This window comes from Centropristis striata, chromosome 19 (assembly GCF_030273125.1).
Source record: "Centropristis striata isolate RG_2023a ecotype Rhode Island chromosome 19, C.striata_1.0, whole genome shotgun sequence".
Classification (NCBI taxonomy): Eukaryota; Metazoa; Chordata; class Actinopteri; order Perciformes; family Serranidae; genus Centropristis; species Centropristis striata.
Genome location: NC_081535.1, coordinates 16,170,298 through 16,187,675, shown reverse-complemented (window position 1 = coordinate 16,187,675; position 17,378 = coordinate 16,170,298). Strand labels below are relative to the sequence as shown.

General features: G+C 38.0%; 1 protein-coding gene across 1 annotated transcript in view; it reads left to right on the top strand.

Annotated features, from left to right (window-relative positions):
* LOC131992057 (astrotactin-2-like) overlaps positions 1–17,378 on the top strand; it is a 344,657-nt gene that overhangs the window by 97,965 nt on the left and 229,314 nt on the right. The window contains exon 3 of the mRNA XM_059357417.1: positions 3,312–3,738. Coding sequence (XP_059213400.1) covers positions 3,312–3,738 — 427 coding nt within the window. The remainder of the gene's footprint in view (positions 1–3,311; positions 3,739–17,378) is intronic.

The window sequence follows — 17,378 nt, the reverse complement described above, 5'->3', positions numbered from 1 at the left end:
GAGAACAAAAAGCGAGAACTGGTGGGAAGTGCAGAGGAAAACATTGTGAGATGATACGGGAAAAGGGACTTTGAGAAAATCTTCAGGGCACTCGTGTGACAGGATCAAATTAACAGACATATGAAAAGACAAAAGCTGGCATGTGGTGTATATATATCTTTTCAGCAGGAATGCTTTGTAAAGCTTTTAGTACTGTTACTGTACTAGCATACCAAGTCTGCAGCATTGAAATTTAAATTAGAAGGGTAATTAAAGTTTTAAATGTCAAATATGTCCTACTAGTGCAGGTGTAATTGCAAAAAGGCGTAATTAGTCAGAATTTCTATGACAAACGGACAGTTCCTTCTTTACTTGCTGGTGACAATCAGCTGACGTGTTACAGCAGCGTGGAGACGAATAAAGACATCACAGGGCGGCAGAAAATATTCTGTCTAACAGCTAAAAGCACTATTTCAAACTGAGATTTTCAACAGTTTATCCTTTTTTCATTACAATTTCTTTCAGCCGTGCTGCAGAGCCATGCAATGTCACTCCATTATCACTCTGCTGCGAAAATGAAACATAAGCCTTCATATGTTTTTGCCATTCTTCAGGGGGAATTAATGTAGAAGTGCAGGGGAAAAGGGGAGGTTGTGGGACTGCATTTCTGCAAAGCTGCCATCCTATTGGAGATTAATGAACAAGTTTGTCCGTGCTACTAGTCCTCTCTAGGCCGCCTCCCTTCTCAGCATACAGGTTGATTTATGGACACCCAGCAGTGCATGAGTTATAATTTCAAAAGGGTTTGTTTTTCCTCATGAAGATGGAATTTTAAATGTTGTGATGAATGACCCCTTGTGGATTTTATTTATTATTCTGTCATTTTTTGTGTGTGCACATGTTCCCCGTTTCCTCAAGTTTATGTGCATGGCCATCCATGTGTGCGCATGTGTGTAATTTTCTGAATATAACCACATCTTTAAATATGCGCTCCCAAAAGTGCTGAACATGCATTTCCCGCCTGACACTGCGAAAATATATCGCCTTAAGGTTGCCATGTTCTTGCTGAATCAAATGCAACATCTCACCTATTGGATGTCATTGTGGGGAGAAATCAAAGAATAAGTCATGCCCTTCCTTTTTTTCCCCACCATTCCTGTCCGTGCATATGGATTTACTTTATCATCAGGCCGCAGCGTGTATGGCAGGGTGTTTGATGTTTCTGTGATGGTGAGATATTGAATGAACCGTGGAGGAATGTGATGCTCCTTGGTGAATTTACAGGACCACAGCAAGAAGAAGAAAGGGGCCATAGGAAGAAGGAGAGGGCAAAACAGGCTAACATCCCTGGTGCATTGGTGTGTGTGACACTCATAAGATAGGAGCCCAGATGCAGCAGTGCTACAAAGAAAATCGTTTCTGCCTCACTTGTGTGTGTGTGTATGCGCTGGATATAGATATGAAATGGACACAATAACAAGAACAGCTTGCACAATATAATGCATTCCCTACGTAGCCCTGAAGTACAATTGGAATTTGTGATTTTTGTTGTTGTTTGTCGTTGATACTGGGCTTCTTTGCATTAAAAAGTAATAATATGTTGTATCTACTGCACATGTATCTATTTATGTGTATGTATGCAGGTGCCTATCGATGCCTGACTGCAGAAAGTGCACAATATGCTAACAAAGTGCTAAAAACCTGTAATGTGCTGCACAGCAATTTCATTGTGTGCAAGTGTGTTTGTATGTGTGTGTGAGTGTGTGAATTAGTGCATGTCTGCATCCTTCCTACCTTCTAATTACTTGCTAATGTCATCATCGCTACAGGGGGTGACCTGTGTTTCATTCTCCTTCCCTTCTTCCCTTTTAAATAAGTCCAAAATCACCAACTTGCTTTCTTTTTCTTCGATGGGACTCAACAAAATAACATACAACTTACTACATTTAAAGTACCTATTATGCTTTTTCTTGTCGTCTCTAATATACAGACATATGTATAAGTACCCTGTGAGCACAAATCGAGGGTGCAGAGGTTCAGCGGAAAAAAATGTTTGAACATTAAAGCATGTAAACGTGTTCGTAGAAACTGAAAGTACAAGTATGAACCTGAAAATCATCATTCATAACAGTGCTAAAAAATGGATGATAATATACAGCAGACCAGATCGCTGACAAGGGTGTGTGTGAAGGGAGAGATGTGAGCCAGAGATACTATGTGAGGTGAAAGGGGCAGGTGCATACTGGTGCTCTGAAAACTGCTGTAAATTATTGTAATTTTGCATAGTCAGTGTGTCAAAATTATACTCTTTCTGTGAGTTTTACTTCCCCCATAACTTAAATGCACATGTGCAGACATGTGAACAAATTCGACTCAATTTGACTCAGTGGGATGTACAGTTTCCAATCATATGTCCACTGTGAATAAATGTCCATAATTCTTCCTAGAAATTGCAGAGGAGAGATGCTCCCTGTGACTTCAGAACTTGCCTGAGAATTATACCGTTTTTAACTTTTCTTCAGTCTGAGAGTAATCTAGTGAGAGTTGACTGTACCTCCATGGATGCAATGCAAATGAGAACTGCTCATAACTAATGCAGCATGCTTTTAATTGTGCAGAAACAAATGTAGGTTAAAACATGCTTCCTATATTACACTTCCTCTTTAAGTCCCCTAAATCTGAAATATGTACTGTAGTCCCCAAACTAATAACATCCATGAACATTAATAATCCCCTAAACAGAAGTAAGACAAACAATAATAACAATAAGAGTTACAAAATCCATTAATGGTATCATATTAATGTCCCATGGTTATTATAACCCTGGAACACTCTTCTCTGTTGATAAATATACAGATGATAACTGTAAAAACTGTAGAAATGGAGATGGGGGCATGTAATTGTAAACATTTTATTTAATGTGGAGCACACTGTGTCCGACGTTCACAACCCCTTAGTCTGGAGATAAGTGCAAGGTTGCCATTATTTTACGACTGTTCCCTTTTTAAATATTAAATAATTTGCTGCATATTAAAGCAGTACATTTGTCTGAAGCTGAGGCACAAAAGATTTAGTCTCTTTAGGACCTTGTAAGCTGCCTCGTGTTGTTTGGGGAACTCACTTATTCAAGTGGTGATTGCCAGACCCCCTTTAATAGCTTTCAAATAGTACTAATTGCCATTCAAGCTAATATAAGTGAGCAGTAGTTGCTATTGTTAGAGATGTATTGCGTTTGCATTGTTGTGTACAACATAAAATATCGACATTACTAATTAAGTGTGTGGTCTACTGTGCTTCACTCACGTCCTCTCTTTTCTTTTGCTTTTCTCCAGGGAGGCCTCATCGCTCTCCTTCTCCTAATCCTCCTCTTCACCCTCGTCCTCTACACCCGCCATCGGTGGTGCAAGCGCCGCCGCATCCCCCAGAAGAGCGCCAGCACCGAGGCCACCCACGAGATCCACTACATCCCCTCCGTTCTGCTCGGACCTCAGGGCCGGGACAGCTACCGGGGCTCAAGGAACACGCACCAGCACGGAAGCTCCGTCATCGGTATGCCCATCCGAGAGACCCCCATCCTCGATGATTACGACTGTGACGAGGAGGACCCGGGCGGACACTCGCTCAACTCCACTCCCAACCAGCTCCACAACAAGCTGAGTGACGGGATCCAGGAGGACTATGGAGTTAACATTGGCATCGGAGGACACGCAGACATCATGTGCAAGGACAACGAGATTAAGCATAATTTTGAAAAACGAGGTAGGTTGCTTGTCTAAATACATTTTCCTTAACAAAACGATTTAGTATGATGGAAAAATGCTGTATGCATACAATAGAGTTTATTTTATGGATAGTTGTCAGCTTAAAGAGACATTTTGTGCTTTTTTTCATTTTCAGTCATATATTGAAAATGTTACAGTGTGTTCATATTCAATGTGGCCCAAGTTTTTACTGCAATGTTTCAACAAGATCTCCAACCTAAATGACAGAATAGACTGTTTGGCAATACCACCCATAACAACACGGTGTTTTTCAAATTGAGCATTTCACGGCTCACAGAACCACAGATCGCTCTAAAAATAGCACACACGTCATTATACATACACGTACAGTTCACGGTTGTAAAAAAGGCTGCAGTTTGGGTGGATTTAGGCTATTAAACCACTGACCTATGTGCAGGGCAGAAAAATAACTGGTAAGGTGTTATAAAAGACAGTTTAAAGAGTAAATGAATGTACGCAAATACCAGAAGTACAGTAGTGACGAGGCTGACATGACTATCGGAAGTGACATACTAAAAATGTGATGCACAAAACTTGAGGCACGGAAGTTCACTGATGTAAAGTAATGTGACGTAATTAGGAGTTTTACGTGAGCCATGGAAAGTACGTAAAAAGCGTAAGTAAAAAGTAATTTACTTTTGTTTTTGCATGGGACACAAACCCCGTTCTCCTGATGAAAGAATGTCATCCACTCGAGCAATGATGGTGGTACAGAGTTGGCAAGAGTTAAGATGCAAAAGATCTGGAAATTCTGACCAATTGGAGCAGACTCGGCTTTTTCAGAGATAGTCTTAAAGGGACAGGCGCTATATTACAAAGAGAAACAAACAGAGAGTGAATAGAGGTGCAGCAGCCATGAGCAATTTTTTAAATCTATAAAGCATATAAACATGTTCTAATAGAATACAATTATGAAGCTAAAAATGTGTATTATTACGTCCCCTTTAACAGGAAGATGCTGTTTTTGTCTCAACTACAGGCCGAATACTCTGATGAGTTGTCACAGAAAATCTGTTGTGCTCAATGGTAGTTCTGAGAGCATGGATTGTACATCCGTGGAGGCGCTCAGTGCCAGCTCCCCAGATGGCCCAGCCTGGACAGTTCACTTTGGCTCTGGCCTGCCCAACCATGTTCTTGATAGCACAGCATGTCCTGCTTACATTTTGTCAAAAATACGCAGTTTTCTATGACTCACGCCATTACATCACATTTGTAAGGATAATAATCCTGTATCCCGTGAGTCACATTATTAACTATGCGTTTTTTTTCATTCTGAAACCACACCAACAGTGAAAGCAAACCCTTTTTAAACCAACTCAGTTAACATAGCCGTTGGCTGTGTGAGTCAAGCAGTAATGTAATGCACTGCCATGTAATTTAACGTAATGTCTAAAGGTCAAGAGACATGGGCCATCGGTCTGGTTGATTAGATGCAGAGGTGTGTCAGCTGGTGGCCCGTTGACCCTTGCTAAACATAGTCAGGGGTCTGCACTTCAAGCGAGGGCAAAAATTCGATCCAGCCATTAGTGACAGAACTGGAAGTGATGCTTCAAAAATTCTGCCGCCGGACTTTTTATCCAAACATCATAATCTAAGGCTATGTAGCATTTGTTGATATCATATCCTGCTGAACTTAGGGTGCTTCTCTGCAAAGCATGGTGTTAATAATTGAAGGGTGCTGACTGAGTTGGAGGGTGCCCTGGTTGTTCGTGTCATGCTGAATTATGCATGGGTGAAGTTTGTGGAGATGCCCTTTTGCTCCCCAAGTATTTATCACTCGACATAACTGGATTTACATAAAGTTTCTGCTTCTGACTGGGTACTTATCTATGGAAAATCGGCTGAATAAGGATAAAACAATATTTCACTTTGTCTTAGGCACATTGTGTCACCCATATTTGAGTTTGTGTGGTGGAATGGTGGATAAAATGGATTTGTCGTTCATAGTCCCTGGCCTCTACCACAGCTAATAAAAATTCTAAAAATTACATTTCAACCATGATAAAAACTTAAGGCTTGAATATATTATTTTCAACCTCTTTGTGAAAATGAAACGGAAAATAATGCAACAAAGGTGAGGGCATGGATGTTAATTTCTGCTCTGTTCCCAAGTGGAAAGAAAGAATACTGGTATTAGCCACTGGGAAAAAGAGGAGTGAGGCAGAGGGCAGTGAGGTCAAGGCTCTTAATGTACAAGTCTGTCTCCTGGGCCAGTCGCCCAATGATGTCATTATTACAAGAGAACAAAAGGGTGACAAGTGGCCCGAAGGGCTCCAAGAAGAGAGCAAAGCAAACGGCTTCTAAATAAGAAGACATTAAACACACATCAAGCACATAATGACCAGTAATGAATTAACCACTAAACATACTTTTACTAATGTTAGGACACATATAAAGAGTCTAGTGTGTAACATGCAGGTGAATCTCAATATATTACAATATCATGGAAAACTCCATTTCCAGTAGTTAAAGTCAAATAGCCCCAACCACGTCTTGAGTGCATATACGTAGATGGACACACTTTTCAGAGGCCAACATTTCCATATTAAACATACTTTTTAAAATGGGTCTTTTATAATTTAAAACATTTTTTTGAGACACTGAATGAATGCTTCATTCTGTGTGTAATGGATCTATATCATGTTGGCTGTGGCTCAGTTGGTAGAGTGGTCATCTACTGATCAAAAGGTGCGATCCCTGACCGTGGTAGCCAACATGTCCAAGTACCCTTGAGCTAGATACTGAAACCCAAATTGCTCCCGATGCTGCGTTCATCGGTGTGTGAATGAATTCCCAATGGTGGCAGGTGGCACCAGTGTGCCCTGGTAGCCTCAACCACCAATATGAATGTGTGTGTGAATGGGTGAATGAGCGCAGTCTGTAGTGTAAAGCGATTTGGATAAAAGCACTATAAAAGTGCAGTCCATTTACCATTTATGTTATTTCCACTTTTCAAATTGAATTACTAACATAAATATACTTTTCTATGATATTCTAACTCATTGAGATTCACCTGTAAATGTTTGAATTTATTTCATGTGTGATGTGGGCCATATGAATTCCAATGCTGCCAATTGCCAATGTCCAGATACATACCACCCTGTGATTCAGAAGCAAAGACATAAATATGTATATGCAGTCTAATTTGTCAGATTTATAAAATGCCTAATTCTGTTTCATAAATCTATTACTGGATGCATGTGCATGAGCCTTATTTCCACAAGCCAGAAATAAATGTACAAAATGTTTTAATCATGCATTTGCATTTCCCCTTTTTAAGTCAATGAAAGCATTTGGCTTTGTATTATCATACATATTATACATTTACCGAGCACGATCTGTAAAATTGGCAAACAACCTGAAGATGAAAGTACGTCTCTCAACCTATATTTCATGTTCTCCTTCATATAACCCATATCACAGCTATTAGGTTTAAAACTGCACACATTCTCTCACTGCACCTCCATAAATACTGGTACACATGTGGGAAAAGGTGCACACATGGTTTTTTTGTGTGTTCACATCATTCATGTTTTTTGCCCCAGGACTTTTATTCTGTATTAAAGTAGCTGATTTATCAGACAAATGGTCAGATTATGGTGATTTTCTTCCCCCGAATACAGTTCTTAAAACATCCTTCTATAAATCTCATAAACAATCTGGCATTTTCCAAAAGATAGTCACACAAACCATTGAATTTGATGCCTCTCCATCTGTACAGCGCATAAAGCGGCGACATTTGAATACAGGGGCGATTAACTTCTGTCCCACCTGTTCTATGCTGCTCGGCACCCGAAAAGTCTCCAAATACCAGTCATCCTTTATCTGTCTGTCCTTGCTGACAGATAACCCCCATTCTACTGAACTCAATAGTATTATCCCCAGGGATTATGGCTATGCCTCACAGGGTTGTGCATGGCATTGGCTTTTGTTACACAGACAACCAAACAAATGAGGCCTGTCAATTTCATTATTCAGCCAGATTCCCACGGCTTTGGGAATGCACGGACAGTGTAAATCAGGTGCAGAAAAACCTTAGCGGGCATGCTGGAAATCTTACGAGCACTCAGGGAGGAGTTATCGCCATCAGACCACCAATATCACACACAGCTCTCCTCTTGCAGTGCACTGCAGCAAGCTGAATCTTCCACTGCTAACCTACACATGTAGCCTTTGTTGTTTAAAGGGCAAATCATACGTATCGTACCATGCGCTTGGAGCCATACATACAAATAATCATGTTGTCTGCAGAGCTTAGTAGAGGTCATTTACAGGCCTGTGCAACCAGTGCTGTGTCCTACTTCTTCAAACAAGCAATTATTTCCAAATATTACACAGTATCACTCCATCTAGCAACTAAACATGTGTAATAATGTTAGGATGACATTGTTGTTATGATCATATCTATTTAGATTGCTTTTGAAGGTGGTATTTTTTGCTCTGGAGGTCCAATTTGGGTTCCTGCCGGCAGGATCGAAACATATACAGTATTTACTTAAAGAATGCCAAAATTACACATTTTATTGCAAAAAACTTTAAAAACAGGCATTATTGTAGAAATGTTTACTTTTCGAATGGATCATAGGTTATATAATAGCCCACATCACCAAAATGAAGCTTAAAATTTCATTTACATTTTTATCCTACATGTCTCTCATGTCTTTAAAACGTCTCCAAAAACAAACCATTTTGAATAATAAGATACTTTTAAGAGCATTAAATTCTGCACTCCTCCGTGCAACTCGGAAACCGTTATCGATTTTGATGAGGCGAATGTGACAAATACTCAAGTTGTGAAAATACAAATAGTTCAATATGTATACCATGTGTAGACCCTCCAGACACTTGTGGGCACTTGGAAAAGTTTTTATATATAGATTCCATTTTATTCTGATTTTTAAGAAATATTTAAAGAGAATGTATTTATTTATTTATTTGTATTATTTATTTCATTGTTACTTGATTATACTGCAAAATAGCGAATCTTTTTCACACTTGAATGTGTTGATTCACATAGGTGCAGGATGTATGTATTGCAGTGAAATACAAGGCCACAGAGAGTAAAATGTAAAAAGAGAAGAAAAAAACGCAGGGGGGGGGGGGGGCAATCTCATAGAAAGAAGATGTAATTTCTTCCTGCTGATTTTGGTACATTTTGACATACAAATATGAATTATGTGCACTTTTAAAAAATGAAAATAGGCATATTTCAACTGGAGTAGGTTTTGTTGTCAGCTTAAAACTTGGTGACTCAAAAAGAACACCATAGAACAGAATACAGTACCTCTCAACACAACCTTTGTAGCAATACCCATCCAATTGCCAGCACTTTCTATAATCGTGTCAAGAGGATCAGCAATTCCTTATTTCATTTTGTCTTGCACCTATAAAACATTTTCAAAAATATAGTCCTTGCTATCCCCGCAGACCTTGAGGAATTTATCCTCGCTTTTTTCCTAATAAATTGAGATCATCGTTATAATCACCAGGGATCATGCTTCTGTTTTTAGGTAGCACAGAAGGCACCTTTTAGTCTATACACTCATAAATAATGGGTCTTACTGCTATTATAGCAAAACTCCTCTGCAGCAAAACTCTAAATTCTCCCAAAAATGATCCACTGTGAGCAATAACCAAGCACAGCATTTGGTCGCATTGGCCCACGTATTAGTCAACTCCCGTCTTGTTTTTGTTTGTTTGTTCCCTTAAAATGAATGACACCAAGTGTGATAGATATTTGTACAAGTCTTCAAACTCTGGTTCCCCTTATGGAGCTATTTGAAATTCATAATGTTGAGATTTAGTTTGGTTTATATGCTCCAGGTTCTCCAGAATCTTTGAGTTGAGATTCACAAATTGGAGAATAAAAAAGTATTTTTTCAAAGTAGTTCCAGAAACCACAGACCAGTGCACAGCAGTGTGGACCAGAGCTAATGGCAGAAGGTAAAATACAGCTAATGCTGCTAATGCATTGTTCTGGATGGTCAACAACATCCTCCCAGTGGGATGAAATAGCCCCAGGCATGAGGCTTACTGTGTCTGTCTGGAGGACAAAAGACATGGAGACTGTATTGTGGTTCATTCCTGTCCATTGTAAAAACGTACATCATTTCTTCTTGGCTGCAATTATTTTGTTGGCTCCTGGCTGCACCATGTGACTGCTTTATAGATTTGGTGTTAATAGCTAATTTAATTTGATTATTAATAATTTTTCTAGACCTTTAGAGTACAAATTCAAATGGATTTTGAATCTGTGTAATAAGAAGCTCAAAAGTATGAGAGCTAGAGCTGGAAATTACAATAGCTTGATTCAGAGAATATTATTTTCTCATAGTGCAAGCAAACACAATAGTGTATACAGTGGAACAACTACTTCAGATGTGATTGGGTCCGCTCTTCACACCACGGCTCTGCCAATGCTGTACAGAGGGTGTCTTGGCTGCAGCCATTGAACTGGGCCTCGCAGTAATAACAAGCGATCCATCCAATTCCCATGTAGAATGACTCTCATCAGCTCTGGCTAACACACACGCTGAGGTGGGCAGAACAATCTATTTAGATGCTCGAGTTCATCTATGACTACTGACAATAATAATTTTCTTCTGATATTAGTGTTTCTGGGTCACATTATTTTCTGATTAAATGTACTTACTGAAAAACTAATTTAACTTAAAGCTCTATGTGAGAACTTATAGTAGCTGCAAATTGTTGAGAAACGTATAATTATGATGATTTTCATGTAACTAAAAAGTCTTGAGCTAAACTATGTCAATGTTGTGCATTTCATTTGCTCATGTATTGTTGAATGGTGAACTGAATATAGCATTTTGCAACCAATTAAAATTATTGCTAGTCCCGTTAACTTCCGTGATAGTTAACGACACTCCTGCAGTGTGTAAGATATCTGAGGATTTTACGTGTCAAAGTCTGTTTCCCTGTCTATTAATTATTCCCCTCTTTATTAAAATTAGGTTTTTTCATAGCGCCCGCCCCTCTGTGGTTAAGATTAGGGATAAAGTTTTGTTCACATTTAGGGGAATGGGCAAATCAGACAACGCAGCTACTGGTGTCCCGGTTTAACGAGGGACCCTGTTAACTGAAGACTTTTAGCTGAATGTATCTTCGGTTGCTCATATTATTGTGTAAATATTTGGCGTGGATAATAAACACAGATGAGTATGACTTTGAAACAGATTAATTTAGAATTGAAGGCTTAAAGAGGACACCTACATTTTCTGTCAACAGCTGACATCACTATGAGCAACTAAGACACATTTAGAGTCATGACTTCTCATCATGACAATATCAAGGTCACTCTTGAAACTGAAAGACCTTGCTGATGCCAGTTCATATGAATATATGAAGAAGTTTTATAAACAAATTAGTATAGATTCCAATGAAAAATCTCAATATTTAATGTAAACTGTGCTTGCTGGATCTGAAAACTCAAGTTTGAAAGTAATTGGTAATGAATTTGAAACAAAACATTGAGTTGAAGCATTTAGAAAAATAAACTGTAGGACTTGGGACTGTGAACTAAGTTAAAAATTGTAAACTATAAACATGAACTACTTTATTCTCATCTGTGAAATCTGTGAGAAAAATGGTTAGAAACTTTTTTTAAATTACAACCAAGTGGCACATCAGTGTTTTTTTCTGAAAACACAGAAATAGCACTGATCAAATTTGAATCAAGATACTGTTACTGCATTGCCTGCCTAGTTTGACAGTTTGATCTGAGTTTTATGAGTTATGATGTAAGCCAGTTATCTGAACGTGTGGAAATGAGTCTGAATGGGAGAAGGATCAGATGCATCTGCCAGAGCAAATAAAACATGAGCTCAGCAGATCCATCTGGTTCCCAGGCCAGGAGTCAAGTACAACACTGGTAATTAAACGTTCTAATTTTACTATGTAGAAGCTAGCTGGTCCAAGCCTGAGGTGGGATCTGCTTGTTTTTCTCCTGAACAGCTCTTACTGATGAGGTGATTTAGCTGATCCAACAAATAGCCAAAGACATTATTGCAGCATTTTGATTGTTCTTTTGAAAGCACCAGGGTTGCTATAACAAAGTTTTATATCTAGGAGCGTACTACTGCAGCTAATGAAAAAAGCCTGGCCAGTAAATTAAAATTTCTGCTATAGTTAAGCATTTCAATATCCCAAAAGGCTTTCCTGTTGTGCCTAGTATTCCTCTCAGTGAAATGATGTTGTTTGTAAAGACCGCTGAATGCAATTACTGAGTATTTATTTTATATTGTAAACACAGATAAAGCCTTGGGCACGGAGTGTAACCCACTGAGAATCAGCTGAAAGATACTTAAGATTTTGCAACTTTGAAGGAGTAAATGTGTAACTAAATAATGCTTAAAAATAGACAAATAAGAAACATGCAGTATGACATAGATCCCTTGCTAAAACAGTGGATTTTTAAATTTCCTCCCTCCCTGTAGAGCCACTCCACAAAAGCTCAACAAAAAGAACACATTTCCCCTCTGACTCAAACAACTACAGTCAATCTGCATGTTGTTTGTCTCTTTTTTCCCCCTGATTTTCGACAACTAAGGGCCAGCAGAGGGAACAAGTTGGCATATAGCACCATGCACCAGAGCAATGAACGGTAACACTTTACAATAACCAACTAAGTAAAGTTAATAGATGGTTTATAGACCAATTATTAATTGTTAAATGTTTCAAACAATTTCTTAAAGGTATATTAATCATTTCAAAATCATCAACATACTTAATATGGTGTTAAAAATGTTAAAATGAGTGAAACTAAAAATATTGATAAACTATTAGTTATAATTTAATTGTTTGTTAATGGTAAAGTAACTATAAACTTACATTAATGTACCATTTACTTGTCATTTATAAATGATTTAGTTAGTTAATTAACATTAATAAATTATGTATTTACCATTCTAAATGGCCTATATACGGTTTATAAATGATGATTAAACATCTGTTTACCATTTATAAATGAGGGTTATTGTAAAGTGTTACCCAATGAACCAGTTAGTGGGATTCAAGACTTCCTCAGTGCCCCTGGGGAAAACAAGGTCATGACAGGGTTAAATCATCCAGTCACCTAGCTCTGTGTAATTTTGCAGGGGTCGTAGTGGCCTGGCCAAAAGGGCAACAATGATTTGTCGAATAAGAATAAGAAAAGGATTATTTTACCATCTGCAAGACCACTGATTTTTGACAACAATCGGTCAGCGGAGGGAACAATTTGGCATATAAGGGAAATGTTACCTTAAATCAGAACCATGAGTCACGACCAGTAGAATGTCAGACCCTCAGTGCCCCCGGGGAGAACAAGGTCATGGCAGGGATAAATCATCCAGTCACCTCGCTCCATGATGTTTTGCAGCCTGGGCCAAAAAAATGCAAATACTTTGGAAATACCAACAGTAATGAGTTAGTAAATAAGAAAACAAGGATTATTTTATCATCCCCAAGACCACTGTCATTACCAAGCTCATCAAGTGCTTACTGAGCTCTAATTGATCTCAAACATATCCAAATAATTATTTTTGAAAAGTGAAATAAAAAAGTCAATTGCAAACAGAAAGTTGTTGACCCCACAACAAATAAGTCAAATATTTGCTCAACAAAAAGCACATATTTCCTCTCCGACTCCAACAACTACAGTGGATTTGCATGTTGTTGGTCTCTTTTTTACCCTGATTTCCGACAACTAAGGGCCAGCAGAACGAACAAATTGGCATGTAGGGCAAACGTTGCCCAAATCCAGAGCCACGAGGCATGACTTAGCCAGTCAGTAGAATCCGGGACCCTCTGTGTCCCTGGGGAGAACAAGGTCATGGCAGGGATAAATCATCCAGTCACCTCAGTCCATGATGTTGTGCAACCTGGGCCAAAAAAATGCAAATAATTTGGAAATACCAACAGTGATGATTTAGTAAATAAGGGGAAAAAAGGATTATTTCATCGTCCCCAAGACCACTGTCATTACCAAGCTTATCGAGTGTTTACTGAGCTCTAATTGAACTCAAGACTGGAGAGTAATAATCCAGTGTCAAGCTTCAGATCGCTAATGTGACATCATTGATGAGAAATGGCTGCCAGCTTGGCACACTCAAGCTAGCTCAGGGTAATGTTTTGATTAATACTGAATCAGGCTTGTCATCCTTCCCCATGATAAATAGATGGGAGTTAATTACAAAGACTTCCCATTCTTTCCTTTTGCCCTATCCGTGGTAAGCATTTAAGTCCTGTGTTGTCAATGAGGGCAATTTAGCGAGATGAATACGATGATTTAAAGATATACATGTGCAGCATATGTACGAGTGTGCACAAACATCAGAGCGTGATCGAGATGGAGCATGTAGACTGTGTGTTAGAATGATTCTCCAAGATAAACTAAGGCGATAAATTCAATAAATGTGACATTTTTTAAGCACTTCATCATAAAATTCTAGTCTGTGCTCACTCCAGTGTGAAAACAGCCGGTGTCAGTTTCATCAATCATGGCTTTGGCAATCTCCAGTGCATTGTGTTTGTCAGGAAGTTTCAAAGGAGCACAAAATGAGCAAACCGCTCTATGTATAGTATACAGCAAGCTGATGAGATGATTTGGAGCAGAAAAGATGTGAAAAGAATCAGGAGGGAGAAAAAGAACAAGTCCAGGTATAGTGATTCATTGAGAATGAGGCCTTAGTAATCCGATCCAACATGAAGCCTTTGTCAGAGAAGAAGAAAAACAAGACATGCCAGTAGAAATGGGTTTGTAAGCACCAAGGCCACGCCGGATCAATATATGTGGGTCGATTGCATGCCAACTCGTGAGCCATCTTTATGAGGCTGTTTTGAAATGTTGTTTGGACTGCTCCCCCACATGTAATGGTCAATATAAGCCTCAATGTGTCTGTGCTCCCAGTATTTCAAAGAGTTCATTAAAAATATTATGCCACTTATTCAAGCAGTTCACATAGGAGGCGTCTTTGAAGGTTTGGATACAGTTACTTCAGGGGAAAAAAACAGAAAAAGCCAAAGCAGAGCAGGCCTTAAAATCATTACAACAAACAATAAAAATAGATTAATAGCAGCACAACTTCATGCTTGGAGCTTTAAATGATTTATAGAGTCTTTCTGTAATTAAAACTGAAACAGGAGGAACGAAAGCAAACGATGGTAATTGTATTACCAGTTGATGTTAACAGATCAGCTTAGACCATGTTAAAGATAAGACAATTGAAATGTTACAGGTTTGGGTAACACTTTCTATGATGCCCATGTCTATAATGCATCATAAACATATTTAGAATTACTTTAAAGGTCACTCACTGACATTATTTTTGCAAGAATCATAGTGTATTTTAATTATCATAATTGCAACACATTATAATATTTTTTATAATCACTCTTATAATCCATTATTATGTAATTTTTAGGTAAGGGTGCCCTAACCCATATGCAAAATATTATAAGTCATAATAAAATGCTTTAGATGGGCTGTGATTATTGTCATATTATAAAGCATAATGTATATGTATGTATTGAAGCTATAATAATACAGTATTAAAAGCACATAGCAAAATCTAAGTTTGATTATAATACATATTGACATGGTTTTCTAGAAACTCTGTATGTTCATGCCTTCAATTGCCATAAATTATGTGTAGCCTTTGTCCGAGCCTTCACTTCCATTTTTTGGGTTGTTCAAGAGAGAATCCAGAACTGTAGCTGCTCTACTCAGCCTCTCTTTGGTCAATATGCAATTGCAGGAAAAATATTGTTGCTAGCAGCGTATTAAATTAACTGAATTGTTTCTGGGTGTGATGAATTATCTCGGTGTGTGATAAATTGGCACCCTATCGTAATTATATTTGCATAATGTCTTTTCTGCTTCATTTCCGCTCCTACATGTGCCGGAAATGTTCCCAGTGACACTGTAGCAAGGTCTGGAAATAATTCTTAATGTTCATTGTTGTCTCTGGAATGTGTCAAAAGTTTAACATAGTTTTACCATTTACAAGACATTCATCAGTGTCTCACTGTGCAATCGCTGTAAAAAACTAAGAAGCGTCTCAAGTGTCATGAATAAACATACAAAGAAAACCACAATTAAAGCAATTAAACAAGAAACAATTCATTTTTTAAGTGAAATAACTATGTCATTTTCCAACAGAAAGGGGGTTTTGACCCCACAACAAATAAATCAAATATTTGAACTCTACATTCTAGGGAAACCAACAAGATCTCCAATGGAAATGACACAATAGGTTTGACAATACCGCCCACATCAACCCATATGATCGTTTCACGGTTCGCGGTACAGACAAAGCGGACTGTTCTGAAAGTAGCACACATGTCATTATGCATACACGTATAGTTTGCAGTTGTAAAAGAAAAAAAAAGGCTGCAGTTTGATTGAATTTAGGCTAGAAAACCACTGATCTAGGTTTAGGGCAAAAAAATATTGGTAAGGCCTTATAAAACACAGTAAAAAAAGTAAATTAAAAAAGTAAATAAATGTTCGTAAATGCTGGAAGTGGAGTAGTTACTAGGGTGACGTGACTACTGGAAGTGACATAGTAACTTCAAAATGTGATGTCCAAAACGTGAGGCATGGGAGTTCTGTGATGTTTCAATCACATCGCTTACTTTTGTTTTCACATGGGACACCTCGAATGCAACTTCTACCATTTAAATTTACTATGGCCTTTAGAAGGCGGTGGAGGTCAGTCCAAAATGTAAATATGGGTTGTGTTTTGCTGCCTGTACAAAAAAGCTATGGGGTTGTTTTTAAGGGGAGACCAGTCTCAGGGCAACACTAGTTTTTTTTCCATCCAAATGGATCTCAATTTTAAACCAAATTTGGAAGAAATAGTGAATGCTTGTTTCCATCCATGACAGTTATGTGATTATTCTTCAGTCGGAAAACCGTTACAGTATAGCATTGCAGAAGAAGAGGGTATGAAAAGAGTGCCAGTTGAACATTTAAATTTTCCAAAACAATTTTGAAAACTGGACAGAAATATAACATTTCTGTTGATTTTATGTATTCATCATCATCATCAGAAATTTATTGAGTAGGATAAACCCCTTGAGAGGAATCCTCTCGTTTTCGAGGGGGTCCTAAAGTACATTACAAAACAAAACACTCAACAATTTACAGACATACAACAACAAAGACAACAGGCATCAACACAAACATAACAAACAAAAAATTAACACAAAAATAATCACAACCTCTCAATGGCCACAAGTTGGCCATAACATTAGCCTAGTAAAACTGAAAGAAGTAACATAATATTATTGTAAATTGAAATTGCATTTTTAAAAATAAAAAAAATAAATAAATAGAAAAAAAATGACATAATATTATCTGAAACATGTGCAGTTTAACTCAAAATAAGAAGACAGGGCATATTTAAAACTATGAAAAGACGTCAATGATCGTATGTTTAAAGGAAGATTATTCCAGTCCGATGGCGCTTTGAACTTAAATGCTTTTTTACCAATTGTTTTGTTCACTGTAGGAATGAAAAAGAAATACTGAGATGAGTGTCGTAATTGATATGTTGAGGAATATGGAATCAAAAATTGTTGTAAATAGACAGGATAATTGCAATGTATACATTTAAA